This window comes from Yarrowia lipolytica, chromosome 1E (assembly GCF_001761485.1).
Source record: "Yarrowia lipolytica chromosome 1E, complete sequence".
Classification (NCBI taxonomy): Eukaryota; Fungi; Ascomycota; class Dipodascomycetes; order Dipodascales; genus Yarrowia; species Yarrowia lipolytica.
Window position 1 is genome coordinate 2,046,344 of NC_090774.1, and position 24,526 is coordinate 2,070,869.

The 24,526-nt window shown below is 50.7% G+C and overlaps 10 protein-coding genes and 1 non-coding gene across 11 annotated transcripts; 5 read left to right on the plus strand and 6 right to left on the minus strand.

Moving 5' to 3' along the window:
* Positions 1–423: 423 nt before the first annotated feature.
* YALI1_E20467g (uncharacterized protein) lies at positions 424–3,777 on the plus strand (the record flags this gene model as incomplete). Its single annotated transcript, XM_504054.2, has 1 exon — positions 424–3,777. The coding sequence occupies one exon, from the start codon at positions 424–426 to the stop codon at positions 3,775–3,777; it is 3,354 nt and encodes a 1,117-aa protein (XP_504054.2).
* Positions 3,778–4,035: 258 nt separating this feature from the next.
* Positions 4,036–4,662, minus strand: YALI1_E20510g (uncharacterized protein; the record flags this gene model as incomplete). Its single annotated transcript, XM_504055.2, has 1 exon — positions 4,036–4,662. One exon carries the CDS (start codon positions 4,660–4,662, stop codon positions 4,036–4,038), a length of 627 nt encoding a protein of 208 aa, XP_504055.2.
* Positions 4,663–7,483: 2,821 nt separating this feature from the next.
* Positions 7,484–7,572, plus strand: YALI1_E20538r. The gene has a single exon. It is a non-coding gene; the product is annotated as a tRNA-Asp (tRNA).
* Positions 7,573–8,040: 468 nt separating this feature from the next.
* On the plus strand, positions 8,041–8,643 carry YALI1_E20544g (uncharacterized protein; the record flags this gene model as incomplete). The annotated part of the gene is made up of 1 exon (XM_504056.3): positions 8,041–8,643. One exon carries the CDS (start codon positions 8,041–8,043, stop codon positions 8,641–8,643), a length of 603 nt encoding a protein of 200 aa, XP_504056.1.
* Positions 8,644–8,843: 200 nt separating this feature from the next.
* Positions 8,844–10,583, minus strand: YALI1_E20569g (uncharacterized protein; the record flags this gene model as incomplete). The annotated part of the gene is made up of 1 exon (XM_504057.3): positions 8,844–10,583. The coding sequence occupies one exon, from the start codon at positions 10,581–10,583 to the stop codon at positions 8,844–8,846; it is 1,740 nt and encodes a 579-aa protein (XP_504057.1).
* Positions 10,584–11,792: 1,209 nt separating this feature from the next.
* Positions 11,793–13,310, minus strand: YALI1_E20596g (uncharacterized protein; the record flags this gene model as incomplete). The annotated part of the gene is made up of 1 exon (XM_504058.3): positions 11,793–13,310. The coding sequence occupies one exon, from the start codon at positions 13,308–13,310 to the stop codon at positions 11,793–11,795; it is 1,518 nt and encodes a 505-aa protein (XP_504058.1).
* Positions 13,311–13,916: 606 nt separating this feature from the next.
* YALI1_E20604g (uncharacterized protein) lies at positions 13,917–14,271 on the minus strand (the record flags this gene model as incomplete). The annotated part of the gene is made up of 2 exons (XM_068283032.1): positions 13,917–14,088; positions 14,135–14,271. 2 exons carry the CDS (start codon positions 14,269–14,271, stop codon positions 13,917–13,919), a joined length of 309 nt encoding a protein of 102 aa, XP_068139133.1.
* A 964-nt stretch (positions 14,272–15,235) lies between these two features.
* YALI1_E20626g (uncharacterized protein) lies at positions 15,236–16,297 on the minus strand (the record flags this gene model as incomplete). The annotated part of the gene is made up of 1 exon (XM_504059.1): positions 15,236–16,297. One exon carries the CDS (start codon positions 16,295–16,297, stop codon positions 15,236–15,238), a length of 1,062 nt encoding a protein of 353 aa, XP_504059.1.
* Positions 16,298–17,217: 920 nt separating this feature from the next.
* YALI1_E20635g (mitochondrial 54S ribosomal protein mL67) lies at positions 17,218–17,832 on the plus strand (the record flags this gene model as incomplete). The annotated part of the gene is made up of 1 exon (XM_504060.3): positions 17,218–17,832. One exon carries the CDS (start codon positions 17,218–17,220, stop codon positions 17,830–17,832), a length of 615 nt encoding a protein of 204 aa, XP_504060.1.
* A 904-nt stretch (positions 17,833–18,736) lies between these two features.
* YALI1_E20666g (uncharacterized protein) lies at positions 18,737–20,308 on the minus strand (the record flags this gene model as incomplete). Its single annotated transcript, XM_504061.2, has 1 exon — positions 18,737–20,308. The coding sequence occupies one exon, from the start codon at positions 20,306–20,308 to the stop codon at positions 18,737–18,739; it is 1,572 nt and encodes a 523-aa protein (XP_504061.2).
* A 1,073-nt stretch (positions 20,309–21,381) lies between these two features.
* YALI1_E20677g (uncharacterized protein) lies at positions 21,382–23,928 on the plus strand (the record flags this gene model as incomplete). Its single annotated transcript, XM_504062.2, has 1 exon — positions 21,382–23,928. The coding sequence occupies one exon, from the start codon at positions 21,382–21,384 to the stop codon at positions 23,926–23,928; it is 2,547 nt and encodes an 848-aa protein (XP_504062.1).
* Between the last annotated feature and the right edge of the window lie 598 nt (positions 23,929–24,526).

Sequence of the window (24,526 nt, forward strand, 5' to 3'; positions counted from 1 at the left end):
CTTCCTTCTCACACGCGCTCAACTGCTGTAACCTAGGTGTGTATGGACAATCTACATCCAGAGAGTTTGGTCGAAACAGCATGTGGGAGAGAGTTTCCGTATACGAATATTGTCGACAGTACATGGCACATGAACGGAGTATGAATGGGGTTACGACTGGAAACGGAAGGAGATGGCCGGAGCGTGGATTAGCCGCAAAAGTTGAGAGGTCACGTGAGGTGGTCATCTGACCGCAATGGCATGTTTCCCCCCCGTCTTTTCGTTCTTCCTTCCCTCTTTTTGCTGAGGTGTGTCTCCCACCATGTTGGTCCATGGTTCACGTCTGATTAATAAACTCCTTAATGAGAAAGTGGAAAAACGCGAAACTCTGTTAAGACGCCAAACTTGTCCCCACGACTGTCGCAAATCCTCCATCAGCACGAAATGGCCAAACGAGACCTGCCTAACGGCTCGCAGACGGTCGCCAAGCGTCGACGCACGCAGGACGAACAGATGGGCGTGTTCGACGACGACATTGACGAAGAACAACGGGCGTACAACAACGAGATTCGAGAACACGACCAACAACATGGGTCCGAGATGATCCCCCGACCCAGTCTCGACATCTGCGAAAAGACGGGCTACCGACCGGGCAGCATTCTCCAGATTTACATGAAAAACGTCATGTCCTACGACGAGTGTCTCGTCAACTTTGGACCCACTCTCAACTTTGTGATTGGCCCTAATGGATCTGGAAAGAGTACCATGCTCGCAGCCATCTGTCTGGCGTTCGCAGCCCCCATCACATGCATGGGCAAGGCGGCCCTTAAGGCCCAGCAGCTCATTAAATCGACCAAGGACGCGCTGGAGGTGCGGGTCGTGGTCAAGAACTTTGCAGGCATGCCGGACCTCACGTTCAAACGAACGCTGACACGTGACGAGAAGCAGGGCAAGTTCTTCATCAACGGCAAGTCGGCTACAATGAAAGAGGTGCGTGCTACCGCTCGAGAGCTCGACATCCAGATTGTGTCCATGACCCGTTTCCTGCCCCAGGATCGAGTCAAGGACTTCACCACCATGAGTCCCAAAGAGCTTCTCATAACCACCATGGAGGATGTCGGCTACAAAAACATGCGTAGCCACTACGACTCGCTGGTAAACCAGCAGGAACACAGTGCCGACGACGAGCACAGACTGCAGCTGGCCACAGATGCACTTGCGGATCTGGACCGACGAAGAAACGATCTGACTGACAAAATCGCCCAACTGGAGGAGCGTGAGAAGCAGGAGGAGATGGTTAAGAAGCTGGAAAAGGTGGCTGTTTACAGCAAAGGCATTTTTCTGAAACAGGAGACTGAGCGTATAAAGGTCGAGGTGGCACAGTTGAATGCCGCCAACAAAGATCTGATTGAGGAGAAAGAGACTCTGAGCGAGAAGATGGGCTCGTACCAACAAGTCATTAAGACATGCGGAAATGAATTGTCTCAAAAGGAGGAAAAGGCCAAACAGTACTGGCGCAAGTACCGAGAGCTCCGTAATAAGGATAAGGAGATTGCGGGCAAGATGGCCAAGCACGAGGGAGACTTTGAGGCTGCGCAGCGACGTCTCGACAAGCACGAAGAGGAAACCAAGGTTCTGCAGAACAAAGTCCAGGAGGATCAGGCGTCATACACTGCATTGTGCAAGGAGTTGGACGACCCCGCCTTTCAGGAGAGGAAGGAGGGTCTCAAGGCCAAGCTGGCTGAGTTGGACAAGGACTACAGCGAGGCTAAACAGGTGATGCGAGACTTGGAAGCCAAAAGACGGAACGAATCCGGCAAGGCTGATGAGATTCACTCTGCATTGGAGTCCGAGAGGCGTGTGAACGACCGGTTTGTGCCTGTGCAGCGAATCAACATGAACCTGATCCAAAAGGTCAAACGAATCGCACCTCCGGACCAGTTCAGATACTCGCTCCCTGCCATCAACACTGTTCGTCTTAAACAAAACAACCTCGATGACCAGAGAATGGTGAGCGCCGTGGTCAGGACCACTGCCCAGCACTTTGTGGCTCGTGATTCCAGTGCTGCTGCCCAGATTGTCCGTGTTGAAGATAAAATTACTGTTCGAGAAGTATCCAAGTCGTTTGAGGAGGCGTCTCATACTGTGCCTGTCGACCGGGAGCAGCTTCAAGGGTTCGGTTTCGACGGATACATTTTGGACCTTGTTGAAGGTCCTGATCATAACCTGGCCCATCTTTGCGAGACAGCCAAAATCCACGCTGTTCCTTACAGTCGACAAGGACTTACTACCGAACAAATCTCAAAGTTGCCTCCGTCCATCAACAGATTCATCTCCAAGAACATGCTGTACACCGTCAAGCAGTCTCGTTACGGACAGCGGTACACCTCTACAAAGTCCGAGCCGATCGACACCTATCCTCCCAAAAAGGATTCTCAAATCATCTACGAAAAGTTACCTGATCGGTCCCGAGAGCAGGAACTACAGGAGCAGTATGACGAACTTGTGCAGCGACTCAGACCCTTGAAGGAGGAAGTCAAGACTGCAAACAGTTTGCTACAGGACAAGGCTCACTTAAAAAACGAGACTGCAGACGAGCTGCGTCGATACAGGACCAGGGAGAGTAAGAAGGATATTCTGGCCAAGAACCTGCATACTGCAAAGGTCAAGCTCAAGAAGCACGTCGAAAACGCTCCAGCGGGCATTGAGGAGGTCAAGGCTCTTATCGCAAAAAAACGAAACGAGACCCGCGACGAGATTGCTGCCAATATGCTTGATCGAGTCAAGGTGATCAAAAAGCTGGGCCAGATCATTCCTGACGCTCAGAAGGACGCCATTGCGCTTGCCAGAGCAAATGTACTGGTTTCTAGTCTCAAAACCCGATACGCCGAGGTGGAGGCCGAGCGTGCCCAGTTCAAAGAAAAGTTCCAGCGTCTCAAGGAGCGATACAAAGCTGCCAAGGCAGAATATGAGGCGTACATGGCGAACAAGGAGGAGGTGGAGCCCGAGTACGTGGTGTTTTTCGAAGAGCTCAAGGCACAATACGATGGCCCCGATCTCCAGGCACATGTGGATGCACAGATTGATGCTCTTCGCCAGGAGCTGACGTTTGCCAATGTCGATATGGATGCTCGAAACAAGTACGAAGAGGTGCTTCGACAGGCCGAGCGCACCAAGCAGGAGGTGGTCTATCTCACCAACAAACGAGACAATGCGGCCGAGGAGATGCAGAAGATCATCGACGTGTTTGTGCCCGAGCTTGAGAGAATCGTCAATCTTGTTTCTTCGCGGTTTGCCGAGCTTCTCAAAAAGAAAGAAAAGGCTTCTGGTTTGGTTGTTTTGAGAACAGTCAAGGAGAAGGCCAATCCCAACGATCCTAGTCCCGAGGAGCCTCTCCCGTTTTCCCAATGGGGTATTGAGATCATGGTCAGTTTCCGAGAGGGAGGCAACAAGTGTAAGCTGGATGGAACTACCCAGTCTGGAGGAGAGCGGTCCATTTCGATCGGAACTTATCTTTTGGCGCTACAGGGGGTTGCTCCTGTGGCTTTCCGAGCTCTGGATGAGATCAACCAGGCGCTGGATGCCAAGAACGAGGTGATTATGAACCAGCATGTTGCCGACACGGCTGCGGACTTTGACCAGCAGCTATTTTTGCTGTCGCCCAAGCTCATTCACTTCAAATACCCCAAGAAGATGCGAATTCTGACCATTTGCAACGGTTCGGGAGTTGCAACCAAGGGAGCCACTGGAGGTTCCTTCTTGGCTCTTAAGCATCTTCAGCACGTGTTTTCCGAATAGACGTAAGTATAGAGGGGAAAGTATAGAAGAGTAATGAATATTTATTGTTAACATCAAAGATTGAGTCGACATGGTAACAGATCAATGAAGGATACAGCGGATAGCAGGAGCCTACAAGTGGTTGCATAGCGTAGAGAGCCCTTCAATAGTCTGTTCGGATATGGATCATGAATACATTATATATAAATATGGTACAGATCGTATAAATACATGTCGAGAGTGTTAGCTTTTGGGGGTGTTTGTGAGGAATCCTGTTGCTCAGGCACTCTTTCGTCTGGTTTTGAGGGGAGAAATGTGGAGTAATTTGACATGCCGTTTGAGAGAGTCTTCTCGTACAAACCCGCGGTCACAGATTTTGCATGTGAAGGGTGTTTGTCGATGGACCGAGTTTGTGTGTCTTCGCATTTCCGATCGAGTAGAGAAGCCCACAATGGACCAGGGACATTTTGTGTCGGCGCATTTGCAGCTTCGGTCATGAGAATGCGAGTCGAGGTGGGTGGCAAAGTCGACCATGGTTTTGAACTTGACGGGGGTGCCCTGCTTAGTGCAGTGGCTACACACGTAGGCTCCTTTCTTGACGGTGTTTGCCATGGCCCAAATGTTGGGGTTTTCTTTGAGCTGGTCGACCAGAGAGGGAATGGTGCAGTATTCGTCGAAAAAGTAGGGGCTTTCTTCTCCGGAAGAAGAAGACACGTCCGAGGGCTCCGAGGGTTCTTCCGGGAGCACGTTATCGGCGATGGGTGCGCATTCAACCGGCGGGAATGTCAGCGAGCTCCAGTCCAGGTAAGGAGGGGTGATGGGCATGTATCCCAGACAGTCGTCTTGTTTGGAATATTCAGTCTGTGGCGGATATGCCGTGTCAAAGTTGAAGTCGGATGAATACATGTTGAGTGATGGATGTGGTGGGCTGTTGTATCTATGGCTACCTCCTCCGTTATATATATATATATATACATGTCAAGGCCAGAAGAGAATTTCATATTGGACCGTGCCTCATCGGCTACTCCAGATATGAGCCAAGATTGGAGTTTAGCTTAACTTTTTAGGCAGGGATCGGCGGGTCTCCACTTCGGATCCCGGAAACGCCAAATTTTAAATGGACGCCCCATGTAATCCGAAAAGGAGTCACGATCGAGTCATGGGCCGCGTGGAATGGCGGAGAAGCACGTTTGTTGCGTCTCCAGAACGGCCGGGCCTCAGAGCCAGTCCTATCGATCCAAAAATGCGTTCGTTTGGCCCACTTCTCGCCTAAGCATGTTGTAGCACGGTCTACAGACCTGCAGCTTTGACTCACTTTGCTCTCAGGATTATTAAATGCACCTGTCCCGTAGGGGATGCGAGCATTCTCAAGGTCGTATTGGTGGGATTAGCGGATTTGGAGGGCGCAAGAGTCAGCTTTCAAGAGGTAGCTGAATGTAGCCGTACGAGTAGCCACTTGTAGCCATTGGCCGTTTGGTGGCAGAAAGACAGAGTATAGGTTGGATTACAATACTTTGGCATACAACAGACTAAACACCAGCCAAAATGACATGTTCACAATATCGATACATGTCAACAATACTCGTACCGTACAGTCGGATACCGACTCATGTACCCCGCTCCTACAGCATGAATATACACACTAGAGCCCATTGTTCATTATCGCGTCCCTTGTCCATTGTCAAACACAGTGGTGACGCACGGTCCTTGGGATGAGATGCCGAAAGTCTGTTGACCAGAAGTTGCTTTTTTTCACACTAAGTATACGAGTGGATACGTTGCTGAGACATCCGGGGGGGGATCATCGGGGCCTTGTCGGAGAGTCCAAGATGACATGGGGATTGTGGATTCAATCGTGGATGGTGAAGTACTCGCCTTGTAGCACTCTCTGGAGACATTGCATCACGCCACTGATACTGATAACGCAGGCTCATGTGTGGGAGTCGGTCGAACAAGCACTCGCCAACCACAGCACTTTGAGAATTGGGCAGCGTTTTTTATTTTTATTTTTATTTTTATTTTTATGTTTTTTGTTTTTTATTTTTTATTTTTGTTCTTGTCTCGGGTGCAGCCCTTTGGTTCAGTCCAGGATCCGCAACCCAGTGGCTGAGGCAAAGGTTGTAATGTGGCACCCGATCGCGTATTGAAGGTGAGCAGTGTGTTTCTTTGCGGAGCTTCGTATTGGTAGCTACAGTTCTTGTACGCTTGGAGTGTCGGATACGTTCACTTTACTGTATGTGCAAATTGGGTTGATTCAGGCTGATCGCAGGCGCACTGTATTTTGAGTTTGCCATTGTGTTGACTGTCAGTTGGAGCAATGACATAATAATAATAATAGATGGAGATATTAATTCATAATACAGGAGCTATGAACGGCTGAAATATGAATATGCAGAAAACGCCGATGGGCGAGCCGGCTAATCCACCGGCGGTTGCAAACCCAGCCCGAAAAAATTAAATATACACGGGATCCCACCTCGTCTCGAGACTGCTCTCGACTCTCCCCCGTGTTGCTCTTCCAAGTTGGGGGGTGCTAGCCGAGCTCCTGTACGGCTAATATTCCCTTTTGAATGCCGAAGTCGGTTAAAGTTGCCCGACGAAAACGACGGTAAAAAACCTCCGTGAATGCACGAGTGTACTCGCTCCAAAACAGACAGGCTGTCTATGTAAGGGTCCAGAAGGGGAATGGGAAAATATACATGAGACACTACAACACCTAGGAAGCCAGCAGATAGTTATATTGCGCTGCTACATCGCCTATCCGCCTCCAATGACCCCACCAACGGCATTTGGACGAGTTTCATTCAGACCCAAACAATGCCAAGCATAATAAATCGTAAAAAAAAAAAAAAAAAAACCAAAAAAAAACAGGGCGGATATCATGGGAAAAATCTGGAGCAAATGCAGCTGGTCGCATGGCCAGTAGGGACATGTTGAGCGAGCAGACTCGTCCCATGACCTGATGGTGGAATGTTCTCGGCGAGTTGCACCAGCATGTTGAGTCAGAGTCATTTATCTGTAGTATGTACATACTTGTAGGTGTTTCTTGAGATCTGAGAGCTACAACATTTAAAACTTGGCCACTTTTTTTTTATTAATTATTAGTATTAAGTATTATTATTAATTATTTTTATTTTTTGAACATTTTACTGTAGGGAAATATATTTCAACTACTTGTACTTGTCTATTAGCATCATAAAATCCAGCTACTTTGATATTCACCATTATTTGCCGATTTTTGACATTTTTTATTCCAATGATTCACGATTCATTACGTACAGCCGGGTTATTGGCGTCAATAAATCAAACGCATAATCGTTGTGATGCGCGTTTCGGTGTCAATGAGTTTGAGACTGCCAATATCGTCGCTTCATCTTGTTTTTGTCGCGGTCACGTGGTAGTGAACCGCGACTAGCAAATCAATCATCATATCATATCATATCATCTCCAAGCTCGAAGTTGGTTTAGTTGTTTTCGTGAGGGTCGTAAATGGTGTTGTTATCATGAGTCGTGTATCATGATTGAGTCGTTGCGGTCTCAGGGGTTGTCGTACGATGTCATTTTTTATGCTAGCGAAATAAATACATATTCTTTTCAATTTTTTATTCAATTTTGTATTTTATTTTATTTTTCTAATTCGTTCTTTTATTATATTCTAATGAGTCATTACTCTGACTAATCAAAAATATGCTTAAAACCAGCCACGTTTTTAAATATGAAAAAACGTCCCGCAATAGTTTTTAGTGGCTAGAATTTCCGCCTGTCAGAACATTGTTCAGCACGCGGGGGACCGGAGTTCAATTCTCCGTTGCGGAGTTCTTTTTCCAACACAAAAGTTGAAGTTTTTTTTGCTCCGACAATGCTGGTCGGAAACCACGACTCATTTTCGGTCGGAGAAGCCGTTTTCCTCCCCATTCGCTCCATTTCCGACCACTTTCAGGGTCTCATCTCGAGTGCATTATCTGTTTGTCTGGCTCTTGCATAACCTGTGCTGGCCCTTGTGTTTAGCTGCAGAAACGTGGACATTAAATTAATAGCGCGAATTTCAGCCGGTGCAGGCGGTTGGTCGATGGAGGAGTATATGGAAGTGAACAGAGAGGATTACGTAAGAAAAGAATCAGCAAAAGAATCGCTCAAGCCCAGCCAACCGTTGGCTTTTCCGCGCAGCAACGTTCACCAGCCACCAAAATTGTTTGACTCGATCCACTGAGCCTATTGTAGTCACATGGTGTCATGGTTGGAAAAACAAACTTGAGCTCTTGACCAACTCCAAAACACCTCCGAATGGCCCCCAGAATCGCAATTGTCTACTACACCATGTACGGCCACATCCGGCAGCTTGCCGTGGCCATCAAGGAGGGGATTGAACAGGCTGGAGGCACTGCAGACCTGTTTCTGGTGCCAGAGACCCTATCAGAAGAAATGCTGGCCAAGATGGGAGCTCCTCCAAAGCCCAACGACCCGCTGGTGACAAACGCGATTCTCACCGAGTACGACGCGTTTCTGTTTGGAATCCCCACACGGTTCGGCAACTTCCCAGCCCAATGGAAGGCCCTGTGGGACAGAACAGGAGGCCTGTGGGCCAATGGATCTCTGTACGGCAAGTTTGCAGGCATTTTCGTGTCGACAGGTACCCCTGGAGGCGGCCAGGAAACCACAGCAGCCGACGCTCTGTCCACTCTGGTTCATCACGGCATGTTGTACGTGCCTCTGGGCTACAAACCGGCCTTTGCCGAACTCACCAGTCTCGAAGAAGTGCACGGAGGCTCTCCATGGGGATCTGGAACGTTCACGGGAGGAGATGGAAGTCGAAACCCTTCGAAATTGGAGCTCGACATTGCCCGTATTCAGGGCCGGGCCTTTTATGACATTGTTACTAGAAAATAGATATTGACCATGTGCTGTGCAATGTACGACTCCGACCTATGCTTCATTGTTTACATTACTTGACCTCCAACACTTAAATATTCCAATTAATGTACATATAGCCATGTCATACATTAGTACAACTGAGAATGCTTCACAACCGTGGCAAGCCGACATTCTCTCTATTACCGCCACTCTTCCTTCACCGGGACCGTCTCCTCTTAAAACCGGAAGCCGTGCTGAAAGTGCTGGCCTCCTCCTCCACCTCCACGACCTTGCCCCTGTCGAGCCTGCTGCTTCATCTGTTCCTGGAACATGGCAGCGAAATCAAAACCTCCTCCACCTTGTTGGAACTGGAAGCCTCCACCCCCGCCTCCAAAGGGGTTCTGGGGCTGATGCTGGCCCTGACCATCAAACTCGCCTCCGTTATCAAACGCAGCCTTCTTTTGAGGGTCAGACAGAATCTCGTATGCTTCGTTAATTTCAGCCATCTTTCGCTCCACAGCAGTATCGTCCAGATCGCCCTTGTACTTGTCAGGATGGTACAGCTTGGATTGTGTTCGGTATCCCTTCTTGATGTCCTTTTCGGTAGCGTCTCGTGCAATACCCAGAATCTTGTAGTAGTCCTTGGACTTTGACTGCTTGAGAAGCACAGCCACCTCCTGCTGCCGGTTTCGAAGCAGCTGCACCTTGTGGCTGTCACCTAGGGACTGCCAGTACTGAACCTGCTCGGATAGGATCGCATCAGCCTGCTCAAACTGCTCCTCGTCAACCAGCTTGTTGGCCTTAAGCATGACTGCAGGAACAAAATGCTCGTCTCGTCGAGAAACAAGATCGCAGAAAACAGCCCGCGATGCAGGGGGCTTGTTGGCTTTCTTCTGGGTCTGCTTGGAGTACGCCTCACAAAGCACCTCCTCCATGCTACCCACGAGATTGGAAACAGAGCCGAGATTATTAATTCGATCAATAGGAGCAATGGTTAGAGCATCCATGAATACCCTGGTGTCTCGCACAATGTCGTCAAACAGACCCTCTTCAACCCACTCCTTAAACAGTCGCTCATAGAGAGGATCAGCAGGCTTTCTGTCTCTTTTACTGTCCAAAAGAGCCAGGCCGGGCTTCAGCACCTTGTCTCGCTTTCGAATTTCCTTGGCCAGCCGTCCACACGTTTTGTTTTCGGGATCCTGACGCAGACACTTTTGTCGAATCTGCTGTAGCGCCTTGTCGGGCTCGTACAGCATGTAAAAGTAGATCTGGGCCATCTCCTGGGCCAGCTGCACGTCTGCAGGGTTTGCCACTTGCAAGTAAGACAGGTCGACCAGTGCGGACTGGGCCTGGCCCAGAGCCAAGTGACAGTTGGCCTTGTATTTGTGTAATGTGATTGACTTTTTAGCCACCTTGAGGGCCTCGGTTGCGTGAAGAATACACGACTCGGCGTGCATCTTGTCAATGGGCTGCTCCTTGTCCTGGGACTCCAGGATCGACTGGTAGGCCTTGGCTGCGGCTTCGGTGTTCACCAAGCCACTGTTGGCACCCTCCATGATCCGTTTTCGGTCTCTCTCGTCCATGCCCTTGAGATCTGTAAGGGGCTCGAGGCGCTGGATCGACTTGAGAAACTCGCCCTGTCGCAACAACGCCTCTGCAATCTTGATGGAGGCCTTGTGCATCTTGGGGTTGAGGGCCAGGGCTGCTTCAAAGTCGTCCAGAGCCAGCTGTTGCTTGTCTTTGAGCAGCAGCACCGTTCCTCGTCGGTACATGACTCGCGAGAGCTCCACGGGGTCCTCCACGGCGTCGTCGCCCTGCGACTTTTGTCGTTCTAGCGCCTTGTCGTAAGAATCCAGCGCCTGGTCAAAGGCTCGTTCGGACAGATACTTGTCTGCCTGGGCAATGAGGTCGCCCATGAGCGGCTCCTGCGCCATCGCCAGCGGTAGTAGCGCTACCAGCGGATAGATCAGTTTCATTGTGGCGAGAGATAGTTGTGTGTACTTGTACAAGTCACAAGCTGTGTTGCAGGTTGCACTTGAATAAAGCGTGACGTGGAAATCTGAACTTTAAGCGCCGAAACGGTTAAAGCTGAGGTGTGTAGTGTGACGTGGCGGCGAGCAGTTTGGAGGCAATAAAACACCGACAACCGCCATGTTTCCGGGGTAGGGATCACGTGACAGCAAACACCGTGCCCACATCTGTCTATCGCCACACAGAAACCTGCTCTTGCGCCGCCCCACGCTGCCTTCATATCGCCACCGATCAGATTCGAATTTTAACCTAAAGAAACCGTTTCATATTGGGGAGTGAAAATGGCGTATTTATGAAGGGACGGGACAAGGTGCGTTTAAAGCCATTAAGTTTGGGATTTTAGTTAGCATTTTAGTTGGGACTTGATGAAGATTATATATATAACACAGCAGCAGGAATGTCGTCAAGGAACCAACTACACGGGAACGGAATCTTCGCTATTATCTCAAATACCGGACAAAAAGCATCTAAAGACACAAACACCCACATTGCCTTCTCCACGTCTACTTGTAGTGGCCCACTAAAACTACCCTATTGGGAACCGTTGTGCTGGTTGGTACTGCTCGAGGGCAGGTACTGACGCTAACACAGCGTAAAGTTTGCGATACCGAAAAAACATAAAGATAAAACTATCTTGAAATTTTGGATGAAAATAAAAATATAAAATATAAAATATAAAAATATAAAATATAAAATATAAAATAAAAATATAAAAAATAAAAAATCCTCACGATCTGAACCGCCGCCGTTACCCAATTAATGACAGGCCAAATATTCGAACGGGCTCAATCAGACTCAGACCGACCCAAACAAACACAATACAAGCTTCGAAGAAGCCAGAAGCGCCACTTTTTCCCACTTTTCCCCCACTTCGACATCCCTGTAGGACCCTGCTCTATCTAATGCACGGCTGACCAGCCTTGCTTTTAGCACCACGATACTATAATACAGGTACATCCAACTAACATGTACAAGTACGGCACAAGTACGGCACAAGTACGGCACAAGTACCAGTGGTTGTACTTGCACTCCAGCAAATATAATTCAATTTTATTAGCATAAATAGTGCTTGATTTCTTTGAGAAGGGAGCCTTCTTATACCATCCCCCCTTTTCTCCACCTATATACGTGATCACTCCAGATTCCGCCGTGGCCTATCTCTGACCCCGATCAATGGAAATGGACCGTCGGAACTGCTCGTAGGAAGATCGCGATCGCACGGACGAGGAGGAAGACCGTCGTCGGTTTCGACGGGCAAAATGGGGGTCCAGGTCCGAGTTGCCAGCATGTCGACCCAGCACATTGAGAATGTCGGTCAGCGACACCACTCCAATCAGCTTACCGTTGTGAGCAGCGTGGTGAGAGGGACCGTGGGTCTTGGAGGCCGGCTGACCAGAGGGGGTCGACGGCTGTGGAGAGGGCACATCGGGCTGCACGACCCACAGTCTGTGGGCGTTGGTGGCGACCATTTTGGCGATGGTTCGGCCGTATGACGTCTGCGGGGTCACGTGGAACACGGGGAAGGAGTCCTTGCCGTCCTCCAGGCCCCGGGCATTGAGAATGACTGACAGGAAGTGCGCGCAGGTGGCTTTGAGCAGATGTGACTGCGAGCTCTTGGACACAAGCCGCACGTCCACCACACTGATGTTACCCAACAGGTTGTTGGAGGCGTCGACGACGGCGAGAGAAGACACATTCTGGGCGTTCATCTTTCGCAGCGCCGCAATAACGTACTCATCGCCTCCAATGGTGAGCACATTGGGGTTGGGCTGGGCAAGACCCAGGTCTGTGAGGGGCGTCTGGAAGAGGGGCTCCAGCGTCTTGAACAACCGGCCGTTCTCCCAGATGTATCGCACGGTTCGTCGCTGGGACAGAATGCCAATGACAGCGTCGGAGGCGGGGCCCTCAGTGACGGCAAATCTGTGGACGCCAGAGCCGAGAATCTCTACGGCAGTGGCCAGAGTGGAGTCTCTAGGCACACAGATGAAGGGATCCTTGGCTCCCAGGCCAGCCACAAAGTTGACCGGCACGGGCTGGCCCGATCGCGCCTTCTTGACGTTTTCCAGTGCCTCGGGAGTGGTGTCTGCGGCGTCCACGTAGCCCATGACCAGCAGCAGGTAGGCGTTGAGGTCTGCGTAGTCGAAAGAGTGGGAGACGGACTTGTGTTCAGGGGCGGTTCGCACGGGCAACGAGGTGAAGTGGTTTTCGACGAGTTTATCGAACGCCTTTTCCACGGGCGTATCTCCCTCCACAAACACCAGCTTGTCGGGCTGCACCATGAGATCCAATCGGTCGTCTTCCCATCGGCGGTAGTGCTTTGCGTTGGAGTCGTCGTAAGCCGGGAACACAGGCGACATGGCGGCCTGGTTGTTGGAGGCTGCCGACGACGATCGGGACCGGGAGGGCGTCACTGCCGGTGGTGCCGTCACCAGCTCTGCAATGGACGACTCGCCCACGGTGGGGGAGGCTGGAATGGCAAAGTCGCGGTTGTTGGGGCGTTCCATCTGAGAAGCGTGACTGCCTTTTCGTGCGCGGGCAAAGGTGGCTTGAATGGACGAGTTGGACGGCGATAGAGCTGCCTGGGGCGATTGGGGGGAAGCCTGGGAAGGAGCAGGGACCGCCAAAGACGGGGTGGTGGGGGCCTTTTCCACTGAGGCGTTTTCTTTGTCCATTTTTTCGCTTGTCTGGGTGCAGTCTCTTGAGAATGTGTGTCCGAGACTCTCTGTTGTTGCACTTGTTGCACCGTGTTGCAGTTGCGTTACTGTAAGAAGTGTATGTGGTGCAATGTGCCGATGTACAGGATGTGAGTGAGTGAGTGCGGAAAAGCGGATGTTCAAGAGCACTATATACGATAGTTGGGACTTCCAAAGCGGGTCCCCTAACAAGGAGACAAGAGATTGCTGACTATTGCTGGCGGCCAGCGTCGCCTATTTGTGTCCAATTGAGGCCCTGGGCACCTCCCCAACTGCGAATCTAACCGACTACAGGACCGCTTCAGCTCAATCGCCACCCTTGCTTTTTTTTCCCCGTGCAGCACCGAGCCCTACCTCAGGTGAAATCTACAGTTGAAAAATGGCGCCATGCCAAGAGAGCGGGTGGAAAAGTGAACAAAAACCGGACACCTTCTGCTAAAAAAAGACGGATACTTAAGATCCCGACAGTCCCTAGCGGTTCCAAGAACTTGCCAAGTTACCACTTACCCTACAAAAGCTCCATCACCACGTCGCCCGATCCCCAGTCACCAATGGCACTATCGTATGCGCACCTTCGACAACCGTTCAGGGCAGCAAACTGATTAGGTTCCAACCCAACAGTGTTATCAAATGTACGACCTCAACGTCATGTGAGCATTGTAAGGAGGAGTGATGGCATAACATGTGATTTGTTGGAGGTGTTGGGTTATTTGCACGGTACACTACGAGCATTCCGGTGTATCGTACTCGCTCATGCCTATCTCCGTTGTGTCTCTTCCAACTACTTGTACCTCACCCATTACCCCAAACCCCATTGGATGACAGCAAGACAATGGACATGTCTGAGAGGAGAGAAAACAGGACGGATTTCGGGATGATGGCCGGATATTAATTGCTCGACGGCAGTGTGGATGCACCGAGCCGGCATTAAGCAGGCCATGTCTATGTCTATATTTCCGTGTCTTGGAGCTATTGTTGGTGGTCTATACTGTATTCCTATTTTTTAAACTTTTTTAAATTTTATATATATATTTTGTATTTTAATATTTTGATTTTATATTTCTACACCCTATAACTCTATATCTATATTCTATATTTTATATTTTAATATTTTATTAGCCTTGTCTAGCAGTTAACAGTACAGAACTTTTAACCAACTGGTTGAGGTTGTCCAGTAGAATGCCGAGATGAAAGTACTTCCTATTGTACCCACACTATCAGCTCCAACTGTTTATAAACCACATCAACACATGCTGCATCAATATCATATGTCCTCTCCTCCACGATTCCGAGCCCCGTTGCCCGATCTGAACGTTGTCATCATCAACACCTTCTCTACTGTATGCGTATCACTTCGCATTCTCGACACAGCCCCTCAGGTCACAAGACCAGCTTGTAACTTGCTCCCTGAAAATCAACCTTGACTGAAAACAACTTTGAGTGATTACTGTTTGGCTGCTGAACTTTCCCTTTTGGTCCTGCGAGCAAAAAGCTGGGATTTCGCTCCAAAAACGTGTTTCGACCGCTTTTCTAAGCGCCTTTTCAGCCCCTTATTACCCCAATATTTGACTAACCTCAAAAACCCGCACTCTACAATGTAGATTGCTCATGCACTTCCTGCAACGTTTACATTCCAATGCCACCGCAACAACGGTATTTCGGAGATTGCGGAGATAGTCGTATTAGTCGTATAGCTTGAAAGTTTGTCCACCTCACTTGAATCAATAGCTCTCGTGCGTGTACCGTGCCGTACAGTCCTATATACAGTCCTCATACTCGTACTACTCGTTCTGTAATGCACTCGATGCTTGTTTATATACTGTACCGTTATGTTATCTGTTTAGTTTAGTCGTTTAGTGGCTCGGGAGCCGTGATGCTATGCTCGTGAAATAGTGTATCGTAGTCTACTCAAGTCGAGAAGAAACCACCTGCTCGGAAGTAGAAGCTCCAGTCGACTTGCCAGCCACCTCGGTGGCCTTGGCCTTGTTCTCATCCTCGGACGAAGAGCCGCTTCGAGACTCAACCCACTCCTTGTACTTTTGGGCCGTGATCTCCTTCTGCTTCTGCACGTAGCCCCGGGTGCCGTGGTACTCCGTGTTGAGAATGCGGTCCCAGAAGGTGAAGAAGGGCTGCGAAAAGTTGGTCTTGATGCCAAAGCTCTGATGGTGAATGTCGTGGTACACGGCATTGTTGGGGAACAAGATCTGGAACGGGTCCCAGGGAATGCAGTAGCCGCAGTGGTCATCGACAGTCTTGAGCGTGGAGAAGCAGAAGAACCAGATGGCTTCTCGGGTAGTCAGGCCCGAAACCATGTATGCCAGGCCGGCTCCACACGAGTCCATCAGCACGCCCTCCAGAGCAGTGTTGTACAGCGCTCCAATGGCGTAGGGCACATAGAGTCTGTGGTGTCTGGAGTGGAACTTTTTGTATAACCATTTGCTCTGGTGCATGGCCCGATGCAGAAAGTACTGCCACGAGTCGAGAATGAAGAAGGCAAAGGAGATTTTGACAAAGGGCAGCAGATAGGTGTAGGCGAACGCCGCGAGCCACGCCTTTGCGGGGCTCGTCTGTCCTCCAAACCGAACCTGCCACGTCCAAATGTCGTGAGCTTCATGGCCAGTCGTGTTGGGCTCCTCAAAGTAGTTGAGTAGCAGGCCCAGAGCCGTCTGGAGCATGTGTTGCTTGATAACGTCTCGAACAACCTCCGCAAACGTGCACTTGTTGCGCTTGGTCACCTCCTCAGGAGTGTGGATCCGGTACTGTTCGAGCAGCTCGTACTGGTCGATGATGTGGAACATGATGCCCGACGTCCAGTAGCAGATGATGGGCAGCAGCAGCGCGAGATTCTCGTCCGAGATCCATGACACGAGTGGTGGAATGGAGTGTTTGTAGATAGGAGGCGGTATCGACGACACGTTGGGGGCCGTCAGCGTTATTGGGCCGAGATTGAAGGTGCCGTTGTACATGTCGCAAGGGGTGGAGCTGTTTATTTCGCTGGAGCTGGCGGTGTAGCTGGAGTTGTTGGCGAGCAAGTCGGTACAAATGTAGCGTTTTTTTTCGTAGGTCAGGGGAAGATACGCGCCAAAGTTGGAAACTCTTAATTGTAACGTCTTGCCATTTTTGGTGACAAAGACACATAACCTTCTAGACTTATCAGATGGGCAGGTGGAGCGATGGACAGAGGACGGGGTTCAAGTTGGGCTCGGAAACCAGGGTCTAGACCGCCCATTTCCCACCTGGCAACCTTCAAATTTCCGAAAAATCGCCACCTTGGCCCTCTTTACTGCCCCTCCCCCCGTCATCCGTGCCTGCTTCTACACTCTCGTACCACAAGTTTCGCCACAGCGTAGCTAAGACAAGCTCCTACAGAGAAAAACCACCCTAGAAAAACACTAATGGCACCATACTTGTGAAGTCAAAAAACAGCAGTAGAATGATCATGTCAAGAGACCGAGGAGGAAGCCCTCTGACGGGGACGTATAACAGTATGAATGGTGTCGGTGGGTGGAGTAGTAGGGGTAGTCACGTGACATATATCCCTAGGCCCGTGTCGGTTCCTTCCTTGCCCCTGATTTTTTTCCAATTATCTGCTTTTCTTGGATTTATTTCGCTTGCACATTTTCGGTCGATCGATGTCTCGCTAGACGCGTCCCCCCAAATTTCAGAGTTCAACTTTGTTGAGCCGAGACCGAGCTGAGTCAGAAGAGTTGGTTTCGGGCGTTAGTCAGCGAAGGGAAGAGCTAGACCGATCATCCCGTGACCGTCACCTCGTGAACGCCAGTTCGAATCCCGCGAAAACCATTTGCAATTTTTCCCTCCCTCCAGACCTCCCTCAAACCCTAATGGAGATCACAAATTTCACACTGCAACATCATCTCCATCAACAATGGCACAGTACACAAAAGCCATGGGCACCGTACGAAAGTACACGCCCGCCACTCTCAAGCGAGACGGTAAGCCCGCGTTTGTGTACGTCTACCGACACCTCCAGACGGGACAGGTGGCCTACACCCAGGTCCCCGGCGTGACGGAGCACCATCTCAACCGACAGTTCAAGGACCCCAACTGGGAGAACAAGCGGCCCACCATGCGACAGGATCTGTGGCGGCCCATGGCCGTTGCCGATTTCGGCGACCACCAGGCTGCTTGTGATGCCTACGACGGCCTCGTGTACCTGCGATACAAGCGAACCCACGACGGCAAGAAGGACATCAAGGGGTGGAGAAAGACCAACGCCGCCGGAAACGTGTGGCAGGACGGCCAGTACCGGCCCGTTTACACACAGGAGGCGCTGGCAGACCTGTCGACCGTCACCGAGGCCGTCAAGGTGCCCGTGACCATCCACTGGGAGGACCTGTGGAGACGAGGAGCCGCTGAGTCCTGGCCTGAGAATGCTGACCATAGCGTTCTCAAGCGATGGGACGCCATCTACCCCCAGTCTCTGGAAAAGCGACTTGCCAAGGAAGCCAAGGTGCCTGGTGAGACGACTGCTGAGCAGTAATGTACATAGTTAAGGAAGTGAAACAAAGAGTGCGAAGCACTATGGTTGAACGGGTCCTATCCATGGGTATTCGCTCACAAGACGTTATACTGGCAAAGTAGTAAAGTGTGGATATTGTAGATGGTCTGGCTTGAGCTGTGGGAGTCGGAGTACGAAACAAGTCGAACTCCGATATATCAATAGTGGCCGGATGAGCAGGAGTCTGTAGGAAGTCATGCAGAGCTGCTATAGCTCGCCTTCTGATACTAGAGACTGAGTCAGCTTATGCAACTAACAACTCTGGGCTCTACCATTCCACCATTGACAACAAAGTCGCTGAAGACTGGTACACATTTCACCAATGAGCACAACAAGTCTCTACTATCGATTTCTGTAGTTATCCTCAGTGTCAACTCCACAAATCACACTTTGAACCCCCACTCTTTTGACAAAGCGTAGGTTCAGAATGGTTGAGAGCACGGGTTCAGAAAGGTTCAGAAAGGGTCAGAAAGGGTTCAGCACCGGTCGAAAAAGCAGGCTAACAAGGCTGGATACGAGGGCAGTGCTGTTTCTATACGGCTATACGGCTATGCGGCTGTACGCTATACGGGTGATAGACATGTCTTCAATCTGTCCAAGCAGCCTTACGGTGTTATCAACGCGTAAAACACACTTCTTCAACAAGTGATGGTCCATATACAATTCAATACAATACGAGTATCAGTATACTCGAGACAACAATGATTTAGTTGGCTACAGTACTTTTAACGACAGTTGTTCGTGTCGTTTGACGTCTGATTCTTTTTATCAATCAAATATTACTCTTAAATACAATAATCCTTTCTAGTAGTACGGACTCATACAACTAAACCCAAGTAGATCCAGGCCTGTTTAGCTGATAGACTGTCGGGCCACGTCTTCACGTCTACTGCTCCTTCTTCTCCTTCAACTCCTCACTCATAGCCTTACCTCGGAACACCTTTCGCAGAATAGCAATGGTGACCATAAGGAAACCAGCTACCATCATGATAGAAGTGTAGTCTCTGACGGCGGCAAACCGATCAATGTCAGCCACGGGAGTTCCCCAAGACGTGGACAGAAGAGGGAATCCTCGTCCATTGGCCTCTCGAGGTCCAATATGGTGGTAAGACACTCCCTCGGGGAACAGACGCATATACGAGTTGTGGGTCACGTCAAAGGGCGATTGCTTGAAGTTGGCCAACTGCTCATCGGTCTCTGCACAAACCCAAAACACCAGGGGCCAGGGGGCCTCGTTGGGCTCGTATGTCTCTCCCTCCTTGGGCTCCTCGTACCGCAGATGCAGAGGAAGAGTGAAGTTGAGGTTGAAGGGGGTTCCCTCGGGAGCATCAGTGATGGGGAAGATCTCAACCAAAGCTTCGGAGCCCCAGCCCTCGGTGTGGTAACGGGGTTCTTCAAGATCGGCTTCTCCCCACAGCGCAAGAAGACGTCCTTGACCGTTGGGGTGTTCAGAGGTGGTTCTCTCGAGGTCCGCAAGCTGATACTTGTCAAAGAAGATAGAAGAGGGGGCGGAGTACTTGGCAAACAGTCTGCAGTGTTTGACTCCATCGTTCTCGTCATTGTGATCGGTAGGAATGGCAATGTGTCTCAGCTTGAGCTCCGACTTGGGATGCAGACCAACAGGACGCTCAAAGTCCACAGACACAGATCCAGCACCGATGTTGTGTCGAGGCTCGATCACTAGGAAGGTCTCTTGGGGCTTCTCCTTGGTAGAGTCATGGAGCAGGCCCTTGAGCTCGGCAACTCCTCGAAAGGCGTAGGAAGTGGCCAGGTTGTTGAGATCGAAGATCCCGACCTCCAGACGGTCGTTCTTGCACGCCCGCGAAATGTGCTGCTTCTTCTGGTTGAAGTAGTGCTCGAGATCGGGGATGGTCACCTCTGCCACCAGCTCCTTCTTGTCGTGATCAATGTGGAAAGACGCACTCTGGGCGTAGTTGAAAGTGTCCAGGTCATTCACAAACTCCTCGGACTCATCGGAACAGGCAGAGTGCTTGTCCACAAAGTGGCCAAATGCCTCGGGACCGACAAGAGGGTCGTAGTAGGTGTAGTCGGATCGCGACTCGATGAAGGCCTTGGGATCCACAGGCAGACCAAGCTGCTCCTCCAGGAACTTGGCCACGTGCACCAGCTCAGGAGCAGCCTCAGAGGGCTTCTCCTCGCCCCATTTGCGGGGCTCCGACGCCTGCTTCTTGACCACGGTCACGTGCAGACCGGGCTCGTAAGCAGCTGCAAACAGCACGGGCTGCTGGGCAGCACTGGGTCGTCCCCATGCCACTGAAACATCGGCCACGTGGTTCAACACGTCGAGATCGGCGTTAGAAACGGGCGCCGAGAAGCGGTCCTGTCGAGGGGCGTTGACGGACACGGTCAGCTTGGACTTGTTGTTGTCGCCGGGCTTGAAGGAGATCTTGTCTCCATGCTGCTGAAGATCAGCCAGAATAGTAGCTCGTCGTCGCATGGTGTGAGTTGAAAGTGGTTGTTGGTGTAAGAGGAAGAGTTGCACAAGGCCGGGGGTTTCTTTTTCAGCCGTAAACCGCTTAAATCTCTGACCCTGGTGTCGATCAATGCAGGGTCGGTGGGTGTAGGACGCGTATGCCGAGGTGCGGTTTTTGGAGGCAAAAAAACGGGCTTTTTACATAAGCAACCGGGGGCGGGGTTTTTGTCACGTGATTCGCAAGCGGTTTGGTTATCTAGTTGGCTTACTACTATCCCTTTTCTGCTCCAATTGACTGATCTACACTGTGTATTTCTGAAAGTGGTTTACTAACACTGGGTACGTGTTCATATCACGAGAGCTAATTTAAATAGGCTCATAGTGAGGATTGCGTAAGTAGTTTTAATAGACTGTTTTGTTGGGAATTAGTGGAAGATAACAAGAAGCGGCCATCAGAGAGTAACTGGCAATATTCGGACGGTTTTCCAGGCTATAGTACTGTACAGGGTGTGTGGGTACTTTTACGTCCATATTCACCGTTACAGAACCTGGTCACGAGTGCGAAAAAGTTGTACAAGTTCTATCACAGTCGGATCTTCATTTAGTTAGGAGTTACTTAAGAGGAGCACCTACAAGGGGTCTACAATAAGATGCCACAGCAAGAAAAATACAATAATTGGGCAATTATGTTCTTTTGAATGTGTTTTTAAATGCAACTGCCAGGTATTTACTACCTCTTATGCCATTGCAAGTCCGAGCGGCTCCCATCTCTATGTCGATGGCAGGCTACATACAGTTGACCTTTTAGTTGAGTTTTCGACGGGCATGATCTACCGAGTAAATGCTCATTAGTAAAGCAAAATCGGCAGATATGGCTTGATTTTGGTATTGTTATTGCCTTGAAAAGGTCTCGAGGCGCTTATTACACACTCTCCACGCTGCCGGCCAAAGCACCACTTTTCGTCACCACCCAGATTCGAACTCACAACCTCCCCTCACAACACCACTGCTTGGCATTGCCACTGCATAGTGCCACGACAGATAATCAGATAAAACACACCGACTACCTACACCACCTACCGCCTTACGCAATTGACATGTCCAACAACACGTTGCAAGAGGCGCTGACCGAGGTGCGGCAGCAAGAGTCGCAGATGCGCCGGTGTCTCGAACACAAGGGCAAAATCATGGACGCTGTCAAACATGCCTCGACTCTTTTGGCCGAGCTTCGTTCGTCCACCCTGCCGCCCAAACAGTACTACGAACTGTACATTGTGGTATTTGACGCATTGGCGTACCTCGGCGCCTTTCTCAAGGACTCCCACCCCACCCACCACCTGGCGGACCTCTACGAGCTGGTCCAGTACGCAGGCAACATTGTGCCTCGTCTCTATCTCATGATCACCGTGGGTACAGTGTACATGGGCATGGACGATGCTCCCGTCAAGGAGATCATGAAGGACATGATGGAGATGTGTCGAGGCGTCCAGCATCCCGTGCGAGGTCTCTTTTTGCGATACTACCTGTCGCAGCGATCCCGAGACAAGCTCCCCACTCTGCCTGAGGGAGATGAGAACGCCGCTACCAAGGGCTCTCTGCAGGACTCCATCCAGTTTGTCATCACCAATTTCATCGAGATGAACAAGCTGTGGGTGCGTCTGCAGCACCAGGGCCACTCGCGGGAGCGGGACAAGCGAACGGCCGAACGTCAGGAACTGCAGATTCTCGTGGGCTCCAATCTCGTGCGCCTTAGCCAGCTCGAGGGCATCGACAAGACTTACTACCGCGAGTCGATTCTGCCTGCCATTCTTGAACAGGTGGTTCAATGCAGAGATATTCTCGCCCAGGAGTACCTGCTGGACGTTATCACTCAGGTGTTCCCCGACGAGTTCCATCTCGCCACCCTCGACATTTTCCTCGACACCATTGCCAACCTCAACCCGGGAGTGTCCGTCCGACGAATCGTCATCACCATGATTGAACGTTTGGCTGCCTACGCCGCCCGAGAAGCCGAAAACGAAACCAACACTGTTGCCAAGCAGTTGAAGGAGGCGCACCTAGACGACGCTGTTGACAACGACAAGGACGGAGATGACAAGGGCAAGGACAAGGATGAAGAGGTCACAGACCCCCTCACCGCCCCCTCTGCGTCGCCCTACACCGAAGAGTACCATCGAGGTATTCCTGCGTCCATGGACCTGTTCAAGGTGTTTTGGGACCACTTTCTGGGACTGCTCAAGGCCCGGCCGGATCTGCCCCTCGAAGATCAGATGGCCATTCTTGGAGCTCTTACAAAGCTCTCCATGAATGCTTACCCCGAGCGTCTGGAGTTTCTGGACCAGATCTTTTCTCATGCCGCCGAAAAGCTCAAGGCTGCCGACTCGGCTGCCACCTCCTCCAAGGAAACCGTTGATGCGCTGCTGGCCATGGTTCTGGCGCCTATCAACTTCTACAGCCGGCTGTTGACGGTTCTGTCGGTGCCCTCGTACCTGGAACTGCTTCAATCACAGACTGCCGCGTCCCAGCGAGTGGTTGCCATTGCTGTGATTGACTCTGTGCTCAAGGAGCAGGCCCATATCACCGATATTGGCGATGCTGAAGGTGTGTTTGGACTGCTGCAGATCCTGATTGTTCCTCGAGGAGCTGCTGCCCAGTCTGAAGACGAAGAGTCTGAAGATGTGGCTGCCGACCAGGCCAAAATCGCAAAGGTTGTACATCTCTTGTACCACAAGGACCCCGACACCCACTACAAGCTGCTTGTAGTTGCTCGAAAGGCGCTTTCTGCCGGAGGACAGCTTCGAAAGTACACCTACCCCGCTCTGGTGTTTTCCACGCTTCGAATTGCTCGTCGATACAAGGCCCGGGAGTCTGTGTTTGTTGACTGGATGCAGCGGACCACCGCTCTGTTCAAGTTCATCCACAAGCTCATTTCCGATGTCTCTATCACGGGTCGGGCTGAGTACGCTCTCCGTCTGTACGTTGATGCTGCTCAGGTGGCTGACCAATGTGGAGCCGAGGAAGCTGCGTACGAGTTCTTTGTGCAGGCGTTCACTGTGTATGAGGAGGCAGTTTCGGACTCACGGGCGCAGTTCCAGGCGATTTGCATCTTCGTCAGTGCTCTGCAGCAGACACGCAACTTTTCTCTGGATAACTACAAGCTGTTGATTTCCAAGACGGCTGTGTACGGCAGCAAGCTTCTCAAGAAGCCCGACCAGTGCCGAGCCGTGTACATGGCTTCTCATTTGTGGTGGACTGTTGACGACGACGATGAGGACGACGACGAAAACAAGGAGACACCCGAGGGTGAAGAGAGCGGGACGGCGTCTGTGCGGGACGGCAAGCGGGTGCTGGAGTGTCTTCAGCGAGCTCTGCGGGTGGCCGACGCATGCATGGACGTGGCGGTGCAGGTGCAGCTGTTTGTGGAGATTCTCAACCGGTACATTTACTACTTTGACCACGGTAACACGGAGATTACGGTCAAGTACATTAATGGTCTGGTGGAGGTGATCCAAAACAACTTCAACGACGACGGAGCCTATGATGCTCAGAACATTGAGGCGCCCAAAAAGTTTTTCGACCGAACGCTCGACTATATTGCTAGTCAGAAGGAGGTGGATGAGCGCTACGAGAGCATTGTCTGGTGACTAACGTAATGATAATGAGATATGATTGATGAATGAAGTGACTAAGCGGGTCTATTAGCCATGGAAGGGCGAAGAGGCGTTGGAGCGTGAATTGCAAACAAGCTGGTACTTGTAACGGACCCAGCTTTTTTCCGTCTCCTAAGAAGGAGAGCGGTAACTATGTAGCTATTGACCGAGGGTTAATGTGTAGTATAAATTGACCCTGTGTAGCATTGGAGAATGAGTGGCGATGTATTCAGGGCTAGGATGAGGACGAGTCCTACTTCGTAGTGGTTAAAAAGTTCGTAGAAGATCCGTCTACAAGACCACAAGATGGTGGTAAACACATACACGACAGTAGATGAGGTAGATTAGTCGCTACGCTCTTCTTTTTTTCACGCCATGTCACTGCGACGCGACATGGTGCTATAGGTATAGATGATAGCTATGTTTTATAGTCCAGAAGGGGAAGAATGTGCCAGGTCTATATGTACATCAGAGAGGCTCGACGATATTACGATATATCAAGAAGTAAGGATGAGTTACGGTGTTACTAGTTCACGTTCCGTATAGAACAATATAGCACTTCCACTACCGATAGTGCTACAAGTCGTGCCCA